Source organism: Nanorana parkeri, unplaced genomic scaffold (assembly GCF_000935625.1).
Source record: "Nanorana parkeri isolate BGI_ZX_2015 unplaced genomic scaffold, ASM93562v1 scaffold79, whole genome shotgun sequence".
NCBI lineage: Eukaryota > Metazoa > Chordata > Amphibia > Anura > Dicroglossidae > Nanorana > Nanorana parkeri.
The window spans coordinates 693,048-714,793 of NW_017306347.1; the positions used below are offsets into that span (position 1 = coordinate 693,048).

Here is a 21,746-nt window from a genome sequence, read left to right on the forward strand (position 1 = left end):
TTTTTGGGTGGACGACAGCAGGTGGGTAGAATTGTCGGATGGACCGCAGCAGGTGGGGGGAGTTGCTGGGTGTGCTGGAGCAGGTGGGTGGAATTGTTAGGTGGGCTGCAGCAGGTGGGTGAAGTTGAGGAACCTAATGTAGATCTCTCCCTTCTGGAGTTCCTTTCCCTGCGAGAGAGGGACCTGATATAATGGCATAACTCTTGGCTCCCAAATCCGATTCAACCCGTCAACCTCAATCTGCACCTATTACATCAATTTTGGGGTGAATTTACCCTTTAAATTATTATTTTTCTTTTCGGCATGCAAAGGGCCTCCATAAATATGTGTCAGCCCTCTGGCTTTTTCACGTCTGTGGTTAATATGATAGGCTGATCTTTGTGGGCGTCAGTGGAGCAGTTTGACACGGCGTTCGCTACCTGGCAAAACTTTCGGAGCAGAATTTGCCGCAGCAAGAGGTAGACCCAAGGGTCAAGTATTTGGTTGAGGGAGGCCAGGCGGATGGCCGTCAGAAAGAAGTTACAGTCTTTTTGCACCCCTGGGCTTAGCAGGGCCAACGGTGGCCTGCAGCGTTCAACTGAGGTATGATTGAAGATCATTTTTAGCATAATCACCTGTAGAGAGACGAAAAACAGACAGTATTATTTTTTGGTATTAACAGCAATTTGGAATGGAAAGTCGTCATATTTTGCACATTGCCACCTTGGAATCGTAGACTACAATTGGTAGAGTGAAGAGCGTGAAAGGTGTATGCTTGGAAGTGGAGATCAATTCCTATTCATCATAAGAGTTAAAATAATAAACATGTGTTTTGGGGGGATTAAGTGATCCTCCTTCATCAGGTGAGGGTTAGAAGAAAGCTGGACTCCGAGCTGGTACCCGTGCGTGGATTTCTCTAGCATGGACTAGGGGCCTCCTCTGGGCGCCAGTCTAGCAACCTATGGAATGACAAGGCAAGGTAAGAGCTGCTAGAGAAGCATTTTGTAGACCAAACTGCCTTCCATAGACAAAGCTACACCTACAGTTCCAACATGGCAACATGCAAAAGCAGCTGTAAACAATAAACGAATGATGATATTTAGTTTGTTAGTAGTATCATATATTGACATATAATGTATTTAGCAGTATCATAAACAATTGTCATATTGTGCTAAAATAAAATATTGCTTTCACTCATTTGTATGTTTTTTTGCATCTCACCACTGAGGCTGAAAACAAAAATTTTTTGTATATATTCTTTGCAGGTCAAAAGTAAAATTCTGAAAATACCTCATTATGGCCACTAGATGAAGCTGAGGAGCATAGAAAATGAATACTTCTTTCCTATGCTCCTCAGCTCCATCTAGTGGCCATAACATGTTATTTTCCTAATGTTACATTCGACCTGGAAAGAAAATATACTAAGAACATTAATTTTTGTCTCTATTCGCACAAAACGAACGTTCACAGAATTTCACAGGGTGAAAGGCTTTGCAAATTGTTTAAAGTCCATTTAAACCTTAGACTACCCTGTCTGGATGGTGAAGTCCCTGTAGAATGAACAGCGTTGTCACCCTATTACAGGAAGTGAAAAAATTACAGAACTACTGGCAGGGAGAGGTAATACAACTATTATTATGGGGGGGGGACCCCGAATGAATCAGGCATGTATTTTTTTGTATTTTGCTCACAGTTCCATTTGAAAATAACTGTTGATTTAATAAAAGATGATGGAAGGCACCAGCAGGAATCTTATCTTGCTGCCAGACAATATGAATCATTGCAGATACAGAATTGACATCCTCTGCTGCTCTCTATACTAACAGAAGAGGTTGCCTCCAAAAGGTGGAAGGGGGGGGGAGGGCTCTGTCCGGCTAAATAATTAGAAGCCAGATTGACACTTCTCTCTACTCCCCCTACTTGGCATGTGCTGCCTGTCCTATGGCACACCTTACAGGAGCCTTGAAATGTCCAGACTGTCAATACTAGTCATTCTTTCACAATGTAATCATTATTTTAAATATAGTGCAACATTAATCGTCTCGAACAACATTTTTATTCTAAACTACAAAAAGTTCATGTGTGTGTGTAAAGGCCGGCGTCCCAATACTTTTGGCAATATAGTGTATGCGTCACATAAAACGGCTGTTTTTCCGCTGCCTACTACTTGGCACTGTCAGTGTGAAAGTCTACCCTACTACACGGTCATCTTTTCTCACATGTAACAGATTCACCGTTAACTTTTTCCTTGCTATATAAACACTATAATTCAAAACGACTTTCTTACAGCTGATCCGCTTTACACTTCTGCTTTTAAATCATCAGCCAAATATAACTCGCTTGTGACCGGAGCTTGAGGTTTAATTATGTGCTCATACATACACACGCAGACCTATACATATACACAGTCACAAGCCCATAAAGATGATGTATGGCTTCGTAGAAAGCTGTTCTATAAACACATGTGGGAAAGTATTCCCGATTCATCTGTGAGCCGGATACAATGTCGCACTTGAGACCTAATCCCCAGTAATGGAATTCTGAAGATCGGCCTGCAGACTTCTAACATGGGCTTTATGTTTCCAGTAAAAATGTGTCAGAGGAAAAAGAACACGCTACACGTCCCACTGCTTCATGCTTTGTTGGCAGGGACACTGTGTATAATAAATTGCAATTACTCGCATGTTGCAGGCCAGAGGTGCTATTTGTTGGGGATTAATAACTTGGATTTTAAGTAAGTAAAACTTTTCTTAGCCCTTGCAGTGAGGCTTCCCCCGCGCTGGCAGGGTCAAATTGCCGGTTTTCGTCTAGGTGAAAAAATAACACCTGAACCTCACAGCCGGCTGGCTGGCTGCTAGACCGGTGACTCCCCCTCTGCTTCAGCGGTCTAAGGTACCGTGAGTCATCCTATAGAGTGTACTGGACGTGAGGATGCCGAGGGACATACCATCGCTGCAGAAGAGTGGGAGAGAGGCTGGAAGGACCGGTCTAGCAGCCAGTTGGCTGCGATGTTCAGGTAAGTATAACTTTATTTTAGCACCTAGACAAAATGAGCACTTAATCCTTGAAATGCGAGTGTAGTCCCACTGCAAGGGTTCTCCGTTGCTCCTGCCTTTTCATTGCAATGCTCCTCCCTTTTCATTGCAAAACCATGTTGCGGTAAAAAAAACTAATGCATGCATTATTTTTTTACTGCATGGCAATGCATCACACGGTATTGCAATACAGCACACTGCACTGCAACGCAAAGCCACCAGCAAGTGCATTGGGGTGCCATTCAAATGAATGGCAATACAACACGCCACCACATGGAACTGCACACTACAATTTGACACCCTGAACCCGTGAACATGGCCCAACGCTACAGTTTAAATGGACCCTTAAAGTAGATCTAAAGCCCAAATTATTTTTTCTTGAACTGTTTTGCTTTGAAAAGAAGAATGACGTGCCTCATGTTATAAGTCAAACAAAGATTATTCATTTCTTCATATCACATACACAATGCTTCGGGGCTCCATGCTTCCCTTCAAGGCTTTCAATCCTAACTCCTTCCATTGACACATATACACTCTTATTTTTGTACTACTTTAGAAACTCCCAAATCTTTGCTAATTGATTCTGATATGGACAGTGGAAGCCGCACTTCTGGTTTCTTGCTTCATGGAAATCGTGTCTATGAATGCTCATTTCTTATGCCCCTCAGCTCCATCTAGTGGCCATAATGTGGTATTTTCCAAATGTTACATTTGGCGTGAAAAGAAAATATATAAAATAACATTTGCTTTGCCTCTATTCGCATAGTGAACATTCACAGAGATCTTCAGGGTAAATAACTTGTTGAATTATTATTACTGGTATTTACACTTTGGGGTTTTCTGGTCAGGAGTGCAATCGGATCTACCATATTCTATGAGGAAACTTGCAAGCACAGGGAGAACATGCAAACTCCTTGCGGATAGTGTCCTGACTGGATATGATTTGGGGACCCCCAGTGCAGCGAGGCAGAAGTGCTAACCACTACACCACTGTGCTGAGTTGTTGTTACATAGACCCCCTACGTGTTGTGGAGTCACACCACAAGCCACAGTCCCTGTCTCACATGCATACATACAGGGCCAATTTAGACAGGAGCCAATTAACCTTCCAGCATGTCTATGGAGTGTGGGAGGAAATACAAGCAAGCACAGTGAGAACATGCAAACTCCTTGCGGATAGTGTCCTGACTGGGATATGAACTGGGGACCCCAAGTGCTGCAAGGCAGAAGTGCTAACCATTACACCACTGTGCTGAGTTGTTGTTACATAGAATCCCTACGTGTTGTGAAGCCACACCACTCTCCTGCAGGAGGATAAATCTACAAATTCATCACAATTGCATTTTCCCAGAATCCCTTGAATGTGTAGCTATAAAGCAGCTGCTAAAAATAAGACACTCACAATGTTATTGCCACCCAAACCAAAATCTCCCGTCCCTTTTACTAATAAGCGACGCAGAGCCCTGTTTCACTGTATGTCACATGTTTCAGTTGGCAATCTGTATATAGGATTTACAATCTAATCTATCTCTCTGTAAATCTATAACCTGTAAAGCAGCTATTTCCCTTTTCTTTCCTCTCATCTATTGTCCCCTCTCTGATGCAAGCCGCATTCTTTTCCCCCAATGAAAAATTCCAGTCCGGCGCTCTGCCGTGGCCTTCTGATGTCACAGGAATGTATTTACATATTTGTCTACCATTCTGTACCCAGTCGGGCCCGGAACACGACTGTGCCAGGCAAGAAAATAACTTTGAAAGTAAATACAGCAGTTCCCGGAGAGAATTGGATCCGAATATTCTGAAAGTGCGTAGCAAGTGTATGACAGTTAAAAGGAAAAAAAAGAAAAGCATAAAATAGTACAAAATACTTGCTAATCTCTGATAGTCACTCTCCAGAGCTTCAGCAGCCAATGAAATCTTCAGCATCCAGCAAACCTGGAAGTGTCCCTGCATCCCCTGCTGTGTGCTGGGGTTCCACCTGCCATCCACTCTATCACAACAGCTCTGGACATAGTAATGGCATAGTAGTGACATAGTGGTGGGTGGGTACACAGTGGAGAATGCGGGCAACCAACACAACCGCATGTGTATTGGATGCTGAAGATTTTTTTCCCTATTGCCCATTTTTTGATGACGGTGACACTTTAAATTCCATTTTGATGATGAATCGCAGTAAAAGACCCTTTAAATACACCGAATATATACGTTTGGGAATCATCTTTTATGTTCAGAGTTGCAGGCCAGTTTCGGCCAACACCGCCTTACATATACTCAGACAGAATATATGTTTTCAATGTACTGTGTGTATAAATTTGCTTTAGGTTTTAAGCCTAATAATAAAAAAATATCATTCTTTACCGGAAAAGCCTGCTGATTACAGAGCTCCATAGCTCAAGCTCAAATGAAGTGTAAGCGAATCAGAGAAGTGAACCCCCTTCCAAACGATGACAAACATATCAACTTTAAAAAATAATAAGTTGACCTCCGAAGCTTATTTGGCAAGCTTGAACTTGTCATCCTGACCCTGGCTACACTACCTAGTCAACTAATGACATGGAAAGATGCAGCCAAGTAAATATTAGAGTACAAAAACATGATTCAGTAGGTAAAAGAAACCCAAATCCTGCACCTGCAACAATTCATTAATGAACGTTTCCATATTTGTCGCTTGACAGGTTCCTTTTAAGATCACAATCATCCAATCAATACAGACATTGACATCACTGAGAATGCATCCTATCCATTCACTAGAGACCGGTGACATCACTGAGAATGCAGCCTATCCATTCACTAGAGTCCGGTGACATCACTGAGAATGTAGCCTATCCATTCACTAGAGAGTGGTGACAGCACTGAGAATGTAGCCTATCCATTCACTAGAGATCGGTGACATCACTAAGAATGCAGCGTATCCATTCACTAGAGACCGGTGACATCCCTGAGAATGTAACCTATCCATTCACTAGAGATCGGTGACAGCACTGAGAATGTAGCCTATCCATTCACTAGAGACCGGTGACATCACTGAGAATGTAGCCTATCCATTCACTAGAGAGTGGTGACAGCACTGAGAATGTAGCCTATCCATTCACTAGAGATGGGTGATATCACTGAGAATGTAGCCTATCCATTCACTAGAGACCGGTGACATCACTAAGAATGCAGCTTATCCATTCACTAGAGAGTGGTGACAGCACTGAGAATGTAGCCTATCCATTCACTAGAGATGGGTGATATCACTGAGAATGTAGCCTATCCATTCACTAGAGACCGGTGACATCACTAAGAATGCAACCTATCCATTCACTAGAGACCGGTGACATCACTGAGAATGCAGCCTATCCATTCACTAGAGACCGGTGACATCACTGAGAATGCAGCCTATCCATTCACTAGAGAGTGATGACATCACTGAGGATGCAGCCTATCCATTCACTAGAGAGTGATGACATCACTGAGGATGCAGCCTATCCATTCACTAGAGAGTGATGACATCACTGAGGATGCAGCCTATACATTCACCGACATGGCTAAGAAATAAATAGGATGTGATGTTGCTCTTTTTAATCTCTAAAAGCCAACAATTTACCTTTAACCCGAGCCTTTAATTTATTGCCTATTAGACGATTTGGGAATAATGAGTTGCTCTACATTACACATCATGTACACAGCGCTCGCAGATCTTCTCCTCTACATAGAAAGGATCCTTTGAGCGATTATTGATTATTTTTCCCCCACCAACGTATATGAACACACTATTCTGCTGCAGCACTCTGTGTAATGGATATTAGATTCCAATGAAGTGTAAAGAAGATTTATTCAGAGTAGAGTGCACTGCGGTGACCAGGATCCTCAGAAAGGGACACGGCTAAGGACGTGAGGTTATTATAAAGTGATGCCGCTCTCCAGTTACAGGCATACGGCGCACCTTAGGGCGGGTTATAATAACAGGTCATAAGCTGCAAGTATTCAGAAAGTGGATTATGAGATGCAGGAATTTTGGCTTCAAGGGAATCACCATCTAGATTCTAGAACTTTTTCTTAAAGTGTCTCCACATTACAGCACTGCCGACTGTCCTCGAAGTGCATTGGCAATCTATCAAGCTAACCCCCACCCGCCCGGCATCATGGCCGCACTCAATGAGCAGTAATTGTCCTACAGCTAATCTGGTCATTATAAGGAGCTCATCTTGTTCTATCATTGCAGCTGGTGAGTTATTCGACTTTAAGATACGAAAACCTGATACTGAGAGGATATTGAGGCTTCCACTGTCGACCTGCTGTCTGTCTGTCATGCTGATCCAGAAGCTTCAGTATGTTCTCTGTAATGACCCAGGACATGGATTCATAGTTACGCAGTTACATAGTATTTGAGGTTGAATAAAGACATTAGTCCATCAAGTCCAACCTATAGGATCTCATTCTTAGGCGTACCTGTACCCCTGTATATTACGGTTCCTTAGGAAATCGTCCAAAAGTTTCTTGAACAATTCCACACTTTTAGCTGAAATCAACGCCTGTGGCAGTGAGTTCCAGACCCTAACTGATCTTACTGTGAAGAACCCCCTTCGCCACGTGTGCTGGAATTTTTTTCCCACCAATTTTAGGTGGTGGCCTCTAGTTTTTGTAATGGAGTTAATTTTAAATAGTTTGTCGCTAATGTTGCTTTCACCATTGAACATTTTGTACATGGAGATCATATCCCCCCTTAATCTCCTCACCTCTAATGTGAACATGTTTAAATTTAGTAGCCTCGTCTCGTACCTCTGGTCCTCCATACCCCTAATTAGTTTGGTTGCCCTCCGCTGGACCTTTTCCAGCTCAAGGACATCTTTTCTTAGTACTGGTGACCAGAACTGCACCGCGTACTCCAGATGAGGTCGAACCAATGATCTATAAAGTGGCAAAATTATAGACTTGTCCCTGCAATACATCCCCTTCTTAATACAGGACAAAACCCTGCTAGCTTTGTTTACAGCAGCCTGGCACTGCAAACTACCTTTCAGTTTGTGGTCTACAATGACCCCCAAATCCTTCTCCATTTCTGACTTCCCCAGCGGCATACCCATAATTGTATAACCCATTTGTTTATTTTTAATTCCAAAGTGCATTACTTTGCATTTATCGACATTAAACCTCATCTGCCACATTAATGCCCACTCCCCTATTTTATCCAGGTCCTCCTGTAATGTTATAATGTCTAAGTCCGTGTCTACAGATTTAGATCAGATGTTGTGATCCAACTTATTGCATGCTTGTCTATGGATAGAGATCCAGAAGTATTAAAGCCTGATACAGCCAGGCAACTGGCATTTTTAAAAGGAGGCCAGCAACAGTAGCCCACATAGTTCTCAAGAAAAATTAACCCTTGCAGTGCGGGGGGTAGCTCATTCGTCTCCAGGGACTCAATTAAAGGAGATATACTCGCCCAACCTTCGATCCTGGAGCAGTGGCCGTCCACCTCTCCGTCTGTGGTATGTCCATCTGCACCCTCACGTCTAATACAGGCGAATGGATTATATTAGACGTGATGATGTCAGCGGGGCTTAGATCACCAGAGTCCAGGGGAGAAAAGGCTGCGGGGATCGAGGGTCGGGTGAGTATTTCTTCTTTGTTCCAGCCCCTAGAGATAAATGAGCAGGTAACCCTTGCAGTGCGGGGGTAGCCCCATTGTATGAGTTAATTTTGTTACAATATGGAGTTCTTCTTTATAGGCTAAGTTTACTTTTTATAGCATGCTTTATGGTACATCCATATTCAGGGTGTCACATGAAACATGTTCACATCGCCCGCCCCCTACATACCTGATTTTCGGGGTTCTTGGTGGTGCGGCTGTGCGTGGCTCCACCGACACGGACGTGTCATCCATTCACAGTCCCTGTGCTGTACATAGCATTCACAGAAGCAATACAGCACCCAGCCATGATCTGCTTGTACTGCACAGGGGAGCACAGAGTCCCAATTATGACATTGCCGAGTCTCAAATAAAGTATAGAATTAAAAAAATGTCTAGCATGTTGATGAAGGTGAGGAAGGAGGAACCAGGGAAGGCTAAATGTAAGCAGATTAAACTTCAGCTCTAAGGCCCCATTCACACAGCTTAGAGTCGGCCCGTACAGATCCGTGCGGCGTGCATGGCCGTTCCCTGGAAGGACAGGTGCTGCGTGTTATTGTACGCAGCAGCCTGTTCTTCCCTATGAGAGGATGCTGCCGTATGCACTGTATGCTCATCCATGCACATCCATGCAGGTGCGGGTGTTTGTGCTCTGAGGCAGACAGGATCCACCCTGACTGCGTCCGAGTAGACACCCGCATGGATGTGGAGCTCGGGCGAGCGTACAACAGTGTACGGCCGTGTCCTCTCATAGGGAAGAACAGGCTGCTGCGTACAATCACATGCAGCACCTGTTCTTCCCGGGAACGGCCCGATACGGCCATGCACGCTGCATGGATCTGTACGGGCCGACTCTAAGCTGTGTGAATGAGGCCTAAGGTGACACTAAACTACGGAGTTAAAACTGAAAAAAACATTTAAGTACCTTAACTATTAACTATAGTGTATCCTATTTGTGTATCAGTCGGCTGCAGATCCTCCAATCATCTCTGAATTGGTGCTGGCACTGTCCTTCCTTCTGGAGGGGGGCTACTTGTGTTCCCTGTGTGTGTTGTAATGTAGTCACCGCTCCGAGCTCACTCCTGTGATCAACTACAATCTCATGTTTAGTTTACTAATTTGTATTGAGATTGTAGTCCATCACAGGAACGAGAATGGAGCAGTGACTACTTTACAACACACACAGGGACCATGGGTAACAAAAGTAGCCCCCCTCCAGAAGGAAGGACAGTGTCAGCACCAATTCAGAGATGATTGGAGGATCTACAGCCGAGTGACACACAAATAAGATACATTGTTGTTCATAGTTAAGCATTTTTCAGGATTAACGCCTGAGTTTAGTGTCACTTTAATTCCTCTTTTTCTGTTGAACTAATGATGGTAAAAAGTTGCTTTCTAAGACAAAATTAACTTGTCGGCCTCTGACATCCTCTGATAAGATCTCCCTTCTAAGTCACAGATTCCACAAATAGCTTTATAAGATAAGCCTGATTGCGGTGTATTTGAGAGGAGTGACGGTATGTCTCACGGTTATGTCTCATGCACTGCGGAACGCTGATACAGCAGAATGAAAGAAGCCGATGGCACGGAGGGGAAAAAACACGATTGTCATTTGCGTAATTTCCATAGGTTATCTTAAAGGGTTACACCACTCTGACTTCCTTTATATATACAGTTGTGAAAGAGATCAGCTACATGTAAGTCATTGTAGCGGTGTGTGTTAAAGAAGTACTCTGGGCATTGAGGAGGCTAACCCCTGCGGGGAGGCTACTCCGGCACTGCAAGTGCTCTTTTTCATCTAGGGTCTAAAATAACAAAGATATACCCAGCTGATCATCGGCCCCTCCTGGCTGCTAGACTGGTCTCCGCAACCTCTTCTTCACCGGGCTCCAGCGATGTCATGGACGTGTAATACAAGTCCATTGACTTGTATTAGATGTGAGGACGTCGAGGGACGTGCCAGAGCCGGAAAGGTGCTGGAAAGAGCTGAGCGGTCGCCGCCGCCGGACAGAGGATCAGGTCAGTATATGTTTGATATTTGAGACCCTAGACCAAAAAGATTACTTTAAGAGAGTCATGCCTGTGGCTGTGAGAATCTTGCAATGACTCATGGGATTTGTAGTTTCACCGCAGCTGGAGGGACTGAGGTTCCCCACCCCTGTCTTAAGGTGCCCATACACCTGCTGATTATCGTACGATAATCGCGCGTGATCCCGCGATCGTACGATAATCGGCAGGTGTATAGAAGGCGTGCGACCGTTTCTACTGTACTCAGTAGAAAGGTATCATGGCACACTCACAAGTCAGCATGTAAAAAAACTTGTCTCACCACTAAGGTTAATAACAGAGGTTTGGATACACGTCTTCTGCAGAAAATGCGAAAGCCGCACAGCCGCGCCAAGGCACCTCTTATAGTGCGGTCCTAACTCTAAACTATGAGAGTCTCCATCTTGGAGCACATGGGGGCAGAAGATTTCAAACTGGGTGCAGGTTTGTCAGGAGGAAGCCCAACCTCCTTAAAGGCACAGGAACACTCCAAGATGGAGACTCTCATAGTTTAGAGTTAGGACCGCACTATAAGAGGTGCCTTGGCGCGGCTGTGCGGCTTTCACATTTTCTGCAGAAGACGTGTATCCAAACCTCTGTTATTAACCTTAGTGGTGAGACAAGTTTTTTTACATGCTGACTTGTGAGTGTGCCATGATACCTATCTACTGTTTACTGTTTGAAGCCCATTTCGTGTGCACCTTACTGTGTAGTTGGTGACAAATTGTTCAGTGCGTTTGTCATTTGTTTTGCTTGACCGTTTCTACTGTACTGTCGCACATCTTTTGCCTTCCGAGCACGCTCAAAAACCTGCCGAAAATCCTAAGATTAGTGGCGTGCTCGGAAGACAAATGCCAAACGGGCCTGTGTGCGCTAGCGCACACTGCCCGCTCAGCATTGGAATCATCGGAAGTCCGCCCCTCAGCGGGGAGGGCTTGCGATGATTGCAAGTACAATCTGCCTGTCCAAGATGGGCAGATCGTATGAGATTTTAATTACCTTACAACGAATGTCGCGCGATGGTTGTAAGGTGTATGGCCAGCTTTTGACAGAATTAACATTTCTAGATGTTCCCTTTAACCTCCAGCTGCCAGGAGCTGATTTGTGAATTATAACCTTCAGCGCCGGCATGCTGCAGCTCACAATAACGCAGAATAAACGAGTGCTCATGACCATCATTGTATCACATCTGCTGCTGGTTGTAATTCTACTTTAGGCTATTACTCTTTTGTACGCAGTGCTGCCTGCGAGCCAAGCGAGTTGTTCGATTTTGTTTCTATTTCACAGTTGAAATAATAGGAAAGTAACATCGCACCCAAAATCCGTCTGACATTTCCGGAGCCTGCGCCCTCTGCAACCAAACCCGCTCATTAGTAAAAAGCCGGATTATGTATGGAGGAGAGAGATTCTTGTCTGGAAATGACAGATAATAACAGGCAAGGGGCACAAAAGTATCTGAGAGAGCCGTCTGTGCTGAACCAAACACAACAGGCCTGAAATATTCGAAATAAGAACTGCCTGTGAGTGCCCCCCCTCCCCCCACAGAGCTATGCAGTTTCTGAAAGCAGAGACCTGTGGAATAAAATGGCGGCCAAAACTGCAATTTTTTTTGTCACATGATAGTAATCAACAGCCAAACCCAAATTTTCAGTTAAAAATACACCTACAATCATTTTAGTGCATATAGACACAATTTAATACTAGGGATGCACCAATACCAGTTTTTCAGTATCGAGTACTCGCCGATACCGAATACCGGAAGTCCCATTAAGGAAGCCAGGTGGCGGGTAAAGACTCGCCACTTGGCTTCCTGATTAGCAAGGGAGCCGTCTCTATTCTTCCTCATCACCAGGTGACGAGGAAGCATGGAGCTGGCTCTCTGGCCAATCAGGAGGCCGAGGGGAGTGGTTAATGACTCGCTGTATGGCTTCCTTATTGGCCATCTTCCCGACTCGCCACCTGACTTCCTGGTTAGCAGAGAAGCCGTCTCCATGCTTCCTCGTCAATCAGCTTCTATCTCTCATTTTCCAATCCCAACTGAGCAAACTGAAGAGAGATGCTGATGGGTTGCCCTGGGCAACTGCTCCAGTTTTGATCAATTCCCCTCTGACACTTCTAAGATCATTTAGAATTCATGGCAGGTGCAGTTGGTCAGTTGATTTGTTTTAAGCTGCCTGTGCATTCCCATAGACCTGTATTGGGAGAGAAGCAATGCTGAGTAAACAAAAAGCTCGACAACAGTGGCCCCAATAGGGTTGCCACCTGTCCGGGATTCACCTGGACAGTTCGGGTTTTGAATGCTGTGTCCGGGTTTCATGGCAACAGAAACCCGGACACAAGATCTCAGGAAGACAGGGGCAACCAAAATTAAGATAGGGGCTAGTGGACCCCCACTGAAAATAGTCTCAACTGTGATATTTATATATGAATGGGCGGAGTAATTTACATATGAATAAGCACCGACTCATTCTTCCCTAAAAAATGTCTGCGCGTCACTTGAGTGTTCGGGTTTCGCTTGAAGAAAAGGTGGCAACCCTAGGCCCCAATGACGTGGAGGTCAGGGCCGACATCAGCAACGCTTTGTAAATCATTTAGGAGAGCCTAGCGCCAAAGAGGAGGAAGCAAACACAAAGTTGCCTTCTTGCACTCCTTACCGGAGGAGGAAGTGGATCCTTCAGGTCACATGACCGCCCTGAAGACTTTCGGAAAAAAAAAAAGCTAATCGGGGATCTAACCTTCCTCTGCTGGCAGTTTTTTTTTTTTCTCATCTGGTTTGCTGCTGCGGATGTCCAAAAAACAAACTTAGTGAGCGATCCCAAATATTAGGTGCCTAATCACAGATCTCCAACACATCCAGCCTCAGCTTCCATCTCATCACCACCCAGGAGAATCTTGGGACTTGTAGTCCGGATGCCGGCATATATAGTGGCATGCACAGACACGCATACTGAATCAGGAACTGGATGCACACAGCACAAAAAGTAACAAAAATGCAAATAAAAAAGTGATCCTGTCCTATTATTTTGCTTTGTATCGCGATAATTTTGCGATAATTTATAGTGAGGGTTTAGTTACAGACAGTATACGTGGGGAATAGATGATCACCTGCCCAATATTTGCAGCTTTTCACTGACAAGTGACATGAGCACCCTTTAGGCCTTGTTCACACCAAATGCAGAGCAGATCTGCGCAGGTTTCTGCACACCCAGTGCAGTGGGTTGTGCCACGTTTTTGATGCGTTCCGGGCCGTTTTTGGTCAAAAAAAATACAAAAAAAATTCTTTAACATGGGCTTTCATTGCGTTCCAGGCATCTGCATGCGTTTTTGATGCGTTTGCATGCGTTCCAGAGCAGTTCCAGAGCAGGTAAAATAGGGCGTGCTGCAGTTTTTTCACCTGCTCTGGAACTGCGATGTGAACTTGAGCAAAAAATACCATTGGAATACATTGGACGCAGTTTTGATCCGGTCTGCATCTGCTCTGCACCTGCTCCGCGCTTGGTGTGAACCAGGCCTTGAGGCCTGGTTCACACCTGGGCGTTTTACTACGCTCTGTTCCTACGCTCTGTAAAACGCTCAACATATGAAAACCAATGATTGCCACCTGGGCGTTTTACAACGCGTAGGAACACACTGCAAAACGCCCAAAGAAGTACAGGAGCTTCTTTGTGGCGTATTTGCCGCGCGTTTCCATTGGGATACAGCCAGGTAGCCCTCGGAAACGCGCGTTTGTCGCGCTTTTTTTACCGCAAATCGCGGTATAAACGCGTGGCCCGAAACGCGCATATTCTGTACGCCTAGGTGTGAACCCATTAGAATTGTAGACAAGTTGCACATTTTAAGCTGAAGGTGAGCACACTGGATCAGGAACTTGAAATAAAAGTAATAAATGTAATATAAAAATAAAAAAGTGATCCTGCTCTATTATTTTTCTTAGCATCTACTGATTTTTTTTATTGAGGGTTTCGTACAGTAGACCCCCAGGAATTCTCTACTTTTCTAAACTTACATTGGGACAGCTTGCTTACATGTAATTATCCATATGTCACATCTGGAGGGATGCCGGGGATGCCAAAATCTATGTATTAGTCTGTGTGACATGCGCTTGCCTGTTCCGGGTGCTGCTGAAGTGACTTGTGGTCTGTATACTAAACACAGGGAGTAGATTGCTCTCATACCTCCACCATTCAGCAAACGTCTTGCATTTCTTTTTTTTCATGACTCTGATTGGACGAGGGAGAGTTGGATGATACCACGATCACCACCACATCCAATCAGAGAACACCTTGTATAAAAATACAAGACGTTTGCAGAATGGTGAAGGTATGGGAGCGAGCGGTTCCCTGTGTTTAGTATGCAAATGGTAACTGCAGCACCCAGAATAGGACAATGCTGGCTGTATGTAACACAGACTACCACAGTAAATTTCGGCATCCCCAGCAACCCTCCGGATGTGACACATAGCTAATTACATGTAACCAAGCTGGCTTAATGTAAGTTTTAAAAAAATATATAATTCCTTGGGTTCCGCTTTGAAGTATACAGTAACTAAACCCTCAATAACAAAAATACACTAGATACACAGTCAAATAATAGAGCAGGGTCACTTTTTAATTCCATTTGTTTGTTTTTCTGTCATTGTGATTGTCTCTGCTGTGCACGTCCCAGCTGAAGAGTTTGCAAGTTCCTGATCCAGTGCCTTCAGCTTAAATCATACAACTTGCCTATGAATCTAAATGGTGCTCATGCCACTTGTCATTGAGAAGCTGTATACAGGTGAAACTCGAATAATTAGAATATTGTGCAAAGTTCATTTATTTCACTAATGCAACTTAAAAGGTGAAACTAATATATGAGATAGACTCATTACATGCAAAGCAAGATAATTCAAGCCGTGATTTGTCATCATTGTGATGATTATGGCTTACAGCTCATGGAGAGAGAGAGAGAGAGAGGGAGAGAGAGAGAGAGAGGGAGAGATGAATAAGTAAAGAGAGAGAAAGAAGGAAAGAGGGAGAAAACAATAAATAAAGAAGAAAGAAAAGAAAGGAAAGGAAAAAGAGAGAGAAAGAAAGAAGGAAAGAAAGGAGAGAAGAAAGAAAAGAGAGAAAAGAAAGGAAAAAGAGAAAGAAAGAAAGAAAGAAAAAAAGAAAGAAAAAAAGAAAGAAAAAAAACACTACAAGCACTAGGACTGTATAATGTGTTTGTGGAAAAAAAATACTCTAAATTTCCTGCCCCTGATCTTATTCCAACCCCCCAAAACTTATCCTAACCTCCTAAACTAACCCTAATTCCAATGAAAATATACAGACACTGCCATAACGTCCTTCCTTTCCTTTCGCAAATGCTAATTGCCTGGCAGTCATCCCTGATCTTCTGATTGCACAACCTTCTGACTCACTGACCTAGAACAAAGCATGCGGACAGTGAAGACGCAGCAAATGCACAACTCCTGATCTGAAGTCAGTGACTCGGGGTGCACTGGCACCACTAGATGACTATGATACTCGGGTGTTAGAGTGAAATCTGCTGACAGTGACAAGATTATTTGTAGATGATGAGTGAGATGGATGAGTGAGATGGATGAGTTGTGGCGCAGACGTCATTTCTATTTATGTTTGGTGTGTTTTTCTAAGAAAATTGTTTCTATATTTCCTAACAACAGAGACGTTCAGATCTCTGAATATAACTGATGCCAATGTTTCTGCGGGCAGGAGGACGGAGAGTATGCAAATCAGCTGATCTCCTAAACCTGGCTGCCGTGCTTAACTGGGAGTCAGTGGAAGTCTGTCTGCGCCCGCTCCACCCCTGACAGCTAATACACACGGCGGGCGCACGTTTCTATTAAAGGCATATTCTATATTTGCAAACAATGAATACGTGCACACATAGAAAGATACAAAATGTACATTTATTTATGTATTGCGCTGAAGCCTGCAAAGCATTGCAACTGTGATTCGTGGATCGTGGGTGCAATGCTCTGGCTCCTGCAGACTGTTCCTCCAGCCCCAGGTATGGACCATCAGTTATGGAGCTGGAGGACGTAATCATGGACTGCATGTGTGGTGCCCCCTGTCATACCCTCCACACTCCTCTCCTGTACATACTGCCCCCTGTCATACCCTCCCCACTCCTCCCCTGTACATACTGCCCCCTGTCATACCCTCCCCACTCCTCCCCTGTACATACTGCCCCCTGTCATACCCTCCCCACTCCTCCCCTGTACATACTGCCCCCTGTCATACCCTCCCCACTCCTCCCCTGTACATACTGCCCCCTGTCATACCCTCCCCACTCCTCCCCTGTACATACTGCCCCCTGTCATACCCTCCCCACTCCTCCCCTGTACATACTGCCCCCTGTCATACCCTCCCCACTCCTCCCCTGTACATACTGCCCCCTGTCATACCCTCCCCACTCCTCCCCTGTACATACTGCCCCCTGTCATACCCTCCCCACTCCTCCCCTGTACATACTGCCCCCTGTCATACCCTCCCCACTCCTCCCCTGTACATACTGCCCCCTGTCATACCCTCCCCACTCCTCCCCTGTACATACTGCCCCCTGTCATACCCTCCCCACTCCTCCCCTGTACATACTGCCCCCTGTCATACCCTCCCCACTCCTCCCCTGTACATACTGCCCCCTGTCATACCCTCCCCACTCCTCCCCTGTACATACTGCCCCCTGTCATACCCTCCCCACTCCTCCCCTGTACATACTGCCCCCTGTCATACCCTCCCCACTCCTCCCCTGTACATACTGCCCCCTGTCATACCCTCCCCACTCCTCCCCTGTACATACTGCCCCCTGTCATACCCTCCCCACTCCTCCCCTGTACATACTGCCCCCTGTCATACCCTCCCCACTCCTCCCCTGTACATACTGCCCCCTGTCATACCCTCCCCACTCCTCCCCTGTACATACTGCCCCCTGTCATACCCTCCCCACTCCTCCCCTGTACATACTGCCCCCTGTCATACCCTCCCCACTCCTCCCCTGTACATACTGCCCCCTGTCATACCCTCCCCACTCCTCCCCTGTACATACTGCCCCCTGTCATACCCTCCCCACTCCTCCCCTGTACATACTGCCCCCTGTCATACCCTCCCCACTCCTCCCCTGTACATACTGCCCCCTGTCATACCCTCCCCACTCCTCCCCTGTACATACTGCCCCCTGTCATACCCTCCCCACTCCTCCCCTGTACATACTGCCCCCTGTCATACCCTCCCCACTCCTCCCCTGTACATACTGCCCCCTGTCATACCCTCCCCACTCCTCCCCTGTACATACTGCCCCCTGTCATACCCTCCCCACTCCTCCCCTGTACATACTGCCCCCTGTCATACCCTCCCCACTCCTCCCCTGTACATACTGCCCCCTGTCATACCCTCCCCACTCCTCCCCTGTACATACTGCCCCCTGTCATACCCTCCCCACTCCTCCCCTGTACATACTGCCCCCTGTCATACCCTCCCCACTCCTCCCCTGTACATACTGCCCCCTGTCATACCCTCCCCACTCCTCCCCTGTACATACTGCCCCCTGTCATACCCTCCCCACTCCTCCCCTGTACATACTGCCCCCTGTCATACCCTCCCCACTCCTCCCCTGTACATACTGCCCCCTGTCATACCCTCCCCACTCCTCCCCTGTACATACTGCCCCCTGTCATACCCTCCCCACTCCTCCCCTGTACATACTGCCCCCTGTCATACCCTCCCCACTCCTCCCCTGTACATACTGCCCCCTGTCATACCCTCCCCACTCCTCCCCTGTACATACTGCCCCCTGTCATACCCTCCCCACTCCTCCCCTGTACATACTGCCCCCTGTCATACCCTCCCCACTCCTCCCCTGTACATACTGCCCCCTGTCATACCCTCCCCACTCCTCCCCTGTACATACTGCCCCCTGTCATACCCTCCCCACTCCTCCCCTGTACATACTGCCCCCTGTCATCCCCTCCACACTCCTGTCCTGTACATACTGCCCCCTGTCATACCCTCCACACTCCTCTCCTGTACATACTGCCCCCTGTCATACCCTCCACACTCCTCTCCTGTACATACTGCCCCCTGTCATACCCTCCACACTCCTCTCCTGTACATACTGCCCCCTGTCATACCCTCCACACTCCTCTCCTGTACATACTGCCCCCTGTCATACCCTCCACACTCCTCTCCTGTACATACTGCCCCCTGTCATACCCTCCACACTCCTCTCCTGTACATACTGCCCCCTGTCATACCCTCCACACTCCTCTCCTGTACATACTGCCCCCTGTCATACCCTCCACACTCCTCTCCTGTACATACTGCCCCCTGTCATACCCTCCACACTCCTCTCCTGTACATACTGCCCCCTGTCATACCCTCCACACTCCTCTCCTGTACATACTGCCCCCTGTCATACCCTCCACACTCCTCTCCTGTACATACTGCCCCCTGTCATACCCTCCACACTCCTCTCCTGTACATACTGCCCCCTGTCATACCCTCCACACTCCTCTCCTGTACATACTGCCCCCCGTCATACCCTCCACACTCCTCTCCTGTACATACTGCCCCCCGTCATACCCTCCACACTCCTCTCCTGTACATACTGCCCCCTGTCATACCCTCCACACTCCTGTCCTGTACATACTGCCCCCTGTCATACCCTCCCACACTCCTCTCCTGTACATACTGCCCCCGTCATATCCTTCACACTCCTCTCCTGTACATACTGCCCCCTGTCATACCCTCCACACTCCTGTCCTGTACATACTGCCCCCGTCATACCCTCCACACTCCTCTCCTGTGCATACTGCCCCTTATCATACACTCCACACTCCTCTCCTGTACATACTGCCCCCTGTCATACCCTCCACACTCCTCTCCTGTGCATACTGCCCACTATCATACCCTCCACACTACTCTCCTGTACATACTGCCCCGTCATACCCTCCACACTACTCTCCTGTACATACTGCCCCCCGTCATACCCTCCACACTCCTCTCCGACACATGCGCCCACTAAAACTCTTGTTCAGCACTGAGTCCTGTATCCCCAATCTCTCTTGTCCTAGAACTGGCACACTTCTGCTACATGGAATGAACTGCATAGGGGAGAGAGGGTGGTGCTGTTATTCTTTCGGGTTGTGGAACTACAAGAGGCAGCGATCCTTGTCTGGAACTTGTTTCCTGAGACCTGAAGTAATACAAAGCTGATCTATACACCAATGGAAATGACAGATTCCCCCCAACACCATACACTTATCTGAACAGTGCCTAGTCTGCCGCCACTGGGATCATAGGGGGACTTTGCAGAACTACAACCCCCATCATAAACTCTCATTTCTAGAAATATGTCCATTCTGTAAGAAGAAGAAAAGCAACAAGTTATGGAATAGGAGGATCAGCATTCACCTACCAGCAGCGGCGACCAGCAGGCAAAGAGCACACACATGATCCCCATCAGCTGGAACATGGTCTCCATCGTGATCCTCTCCCACTGCTTGCTGGTCTTGGAAGCCGAGCTCCGTCCCTTGCAGCGGCTCACCAGGGCTTTGATGGTGGCCAGGTTGCAGCTGAAGGTGGTGGCCAGTGACAGGAGCCCCAGCGTGGCGAAGGTGGCCGCGAACACCACGTTGCCGGGGCTATGGTGGTCCGTGCTGATGAAGCACCAGGTGCCCGGCCACTGCAAGGCGTACTGCCCTAACCCCGCCAGCGGCAGCAGGGCGAAGCCCAGTCCGGCGCCCCAGATGCCCAGTAGGACGGTGACGGTGGCCCGGCTCCTCATGTGGCTGGAGTACCAGTGCGGGGATCGGATGGCCAGGGTCCTCTCGTTGGCCATGGTGCTGGCGATGAATAGGGGGCACAGTCCGAACATGGTCATGCTGAACCCGAAGAACTGGCACAGGTGCCCGGACGGGTCCACCCGGCCCCACTGCCTGTTGGCCAGGTAGACTGAGATGACGATGGGGCTGGTGAGCAGCTGCCCGGTGAAGTCGGTGAGCGCCAGGGATCCGATGCACAGGAGGAACGAATGCTTCCTCTTACTCTCCTTCTGCCGGTACGACCTGTAGATCAGGGACATGGCCAGGGCATTGCCCACCAGCCCGGTGATCATCATGGACAGCGGGAACGCCACCGACACCGACCCGCCGCAGTCCTGGCTCTGGTTGGCCCGGCTCCTCTCCCGGACCACGTTGGACATGTTGGGGTCCCACATGGTGTAGTTGTCACAGCCCGCCGAGTTGCTGTCCATGGTGCCCGGCGCTGCCCTCCTGCGTCCGGTGCCCGCTCATGTCTGTCCGGGTGACACCAGCTGCACTGCCGGCAGCTCCGGGGATCGGAGAGGTTATAAGCGGAGAAGGGGGCGGAGCCAGATCCATTCACATGCTGGGAGCCTGCCATGGCACGGGGCATACATGGAGCAGCCAGGGACATGAGTGACAGCCAAGAGGAGCCGGTGATCCCCGGGAAGGGGGGAGTGAGGGACAGGCATCCCTACAACAAAATTCCTCCAACGTGGATCCGGCAAGTCCCAACAAGTGTGCAGATTGCATGTGATGAATGATAAAGGCAGAAACTCCATCACTAAACTCTCATAAAAGCTTTAAAGTGGAAGTGAAGCTGTTTAAAATGAATTGTCGGCAGGTTTTCTATGACAGAAGAGGCTGTGTAGGGAATATACGGTTAGAATTCCGAACGACCGTTCCTATAAAATGTCCCCTGCGAACGTTTGATACTGGCATCAGAAACTTGCCGATCGTAGTTCGAAATTTCGTTTAATTTTAATCTTCCGAAGAAAACCACATTCACTGTTACAAATTCGTTTGATTGAGGAAATTGTTCCCAACATGCTCCTTCGAATTTTTTCGTTACTGTGGTCGAAAACGATTGTCCACTTGACCCCATTAATGATTAGAAAGTTCGAACGTTCTGAATTCGATTTCGTTTGAAATTCTAACTGTGTGTATACTCAGGGCCGAATTTACTCTCCCTGCTGCCCCAAAGCCAGGTTCCTCAATGCGCACCCCTACCCGCTACCCCCCCTCCCCCCTCCCATGGAAGTGTGTGTGTGTG

General features: G+C 47.2%; 1 protein-coding gene across 1 annotated transcript; it reads right to left on the reverse strand.

Moving 5' to 3' along the window:
- Positions 1 to 296: 296 nt before the first annotated feature.
- On the reverse strand, positions 297 to 20,964 carry PTGER3 (prostaglandin E receptor 3). The gene is made up of 2 exons (XM_018576870.1): positions 20,089 to 20,964; positions 297 to 614 (listed from the first exon to the last, which is right to left on the reverse strand). The coding sequence occupies exons 1-2, from the start codon at positions 20,923 to 20,925 to the stop codon at positions 330 to 332; spliced, it is 1,122 nt and encodes a 373-aa protein (XP_018432372.1). The 5' UTR covers positions 20,926 to 20,964; the 3' UTR covers positions 297 to 329.
- Between the last annotated feature and the right edge of the window lie 782 nt (positions 20,965 to 21,746).

Excerpts from the sequence above, each read along its gene's own strand:
- PTGER3 (XM_018576870.1), bottom strand. The coding sequence starts at position 20,925 with ATGGACAGCAACTCGGCGGGCTGTGACAACTACACCATGTGGGACCCC. Across the intron at positions 615-20,088 it reads CCTGCTGGTCGCCGCTGCTG|GTGATTATGCTAAAAATGAT; the intron begins GTAGGTGAATGC and ends GTCTCTCTACAG.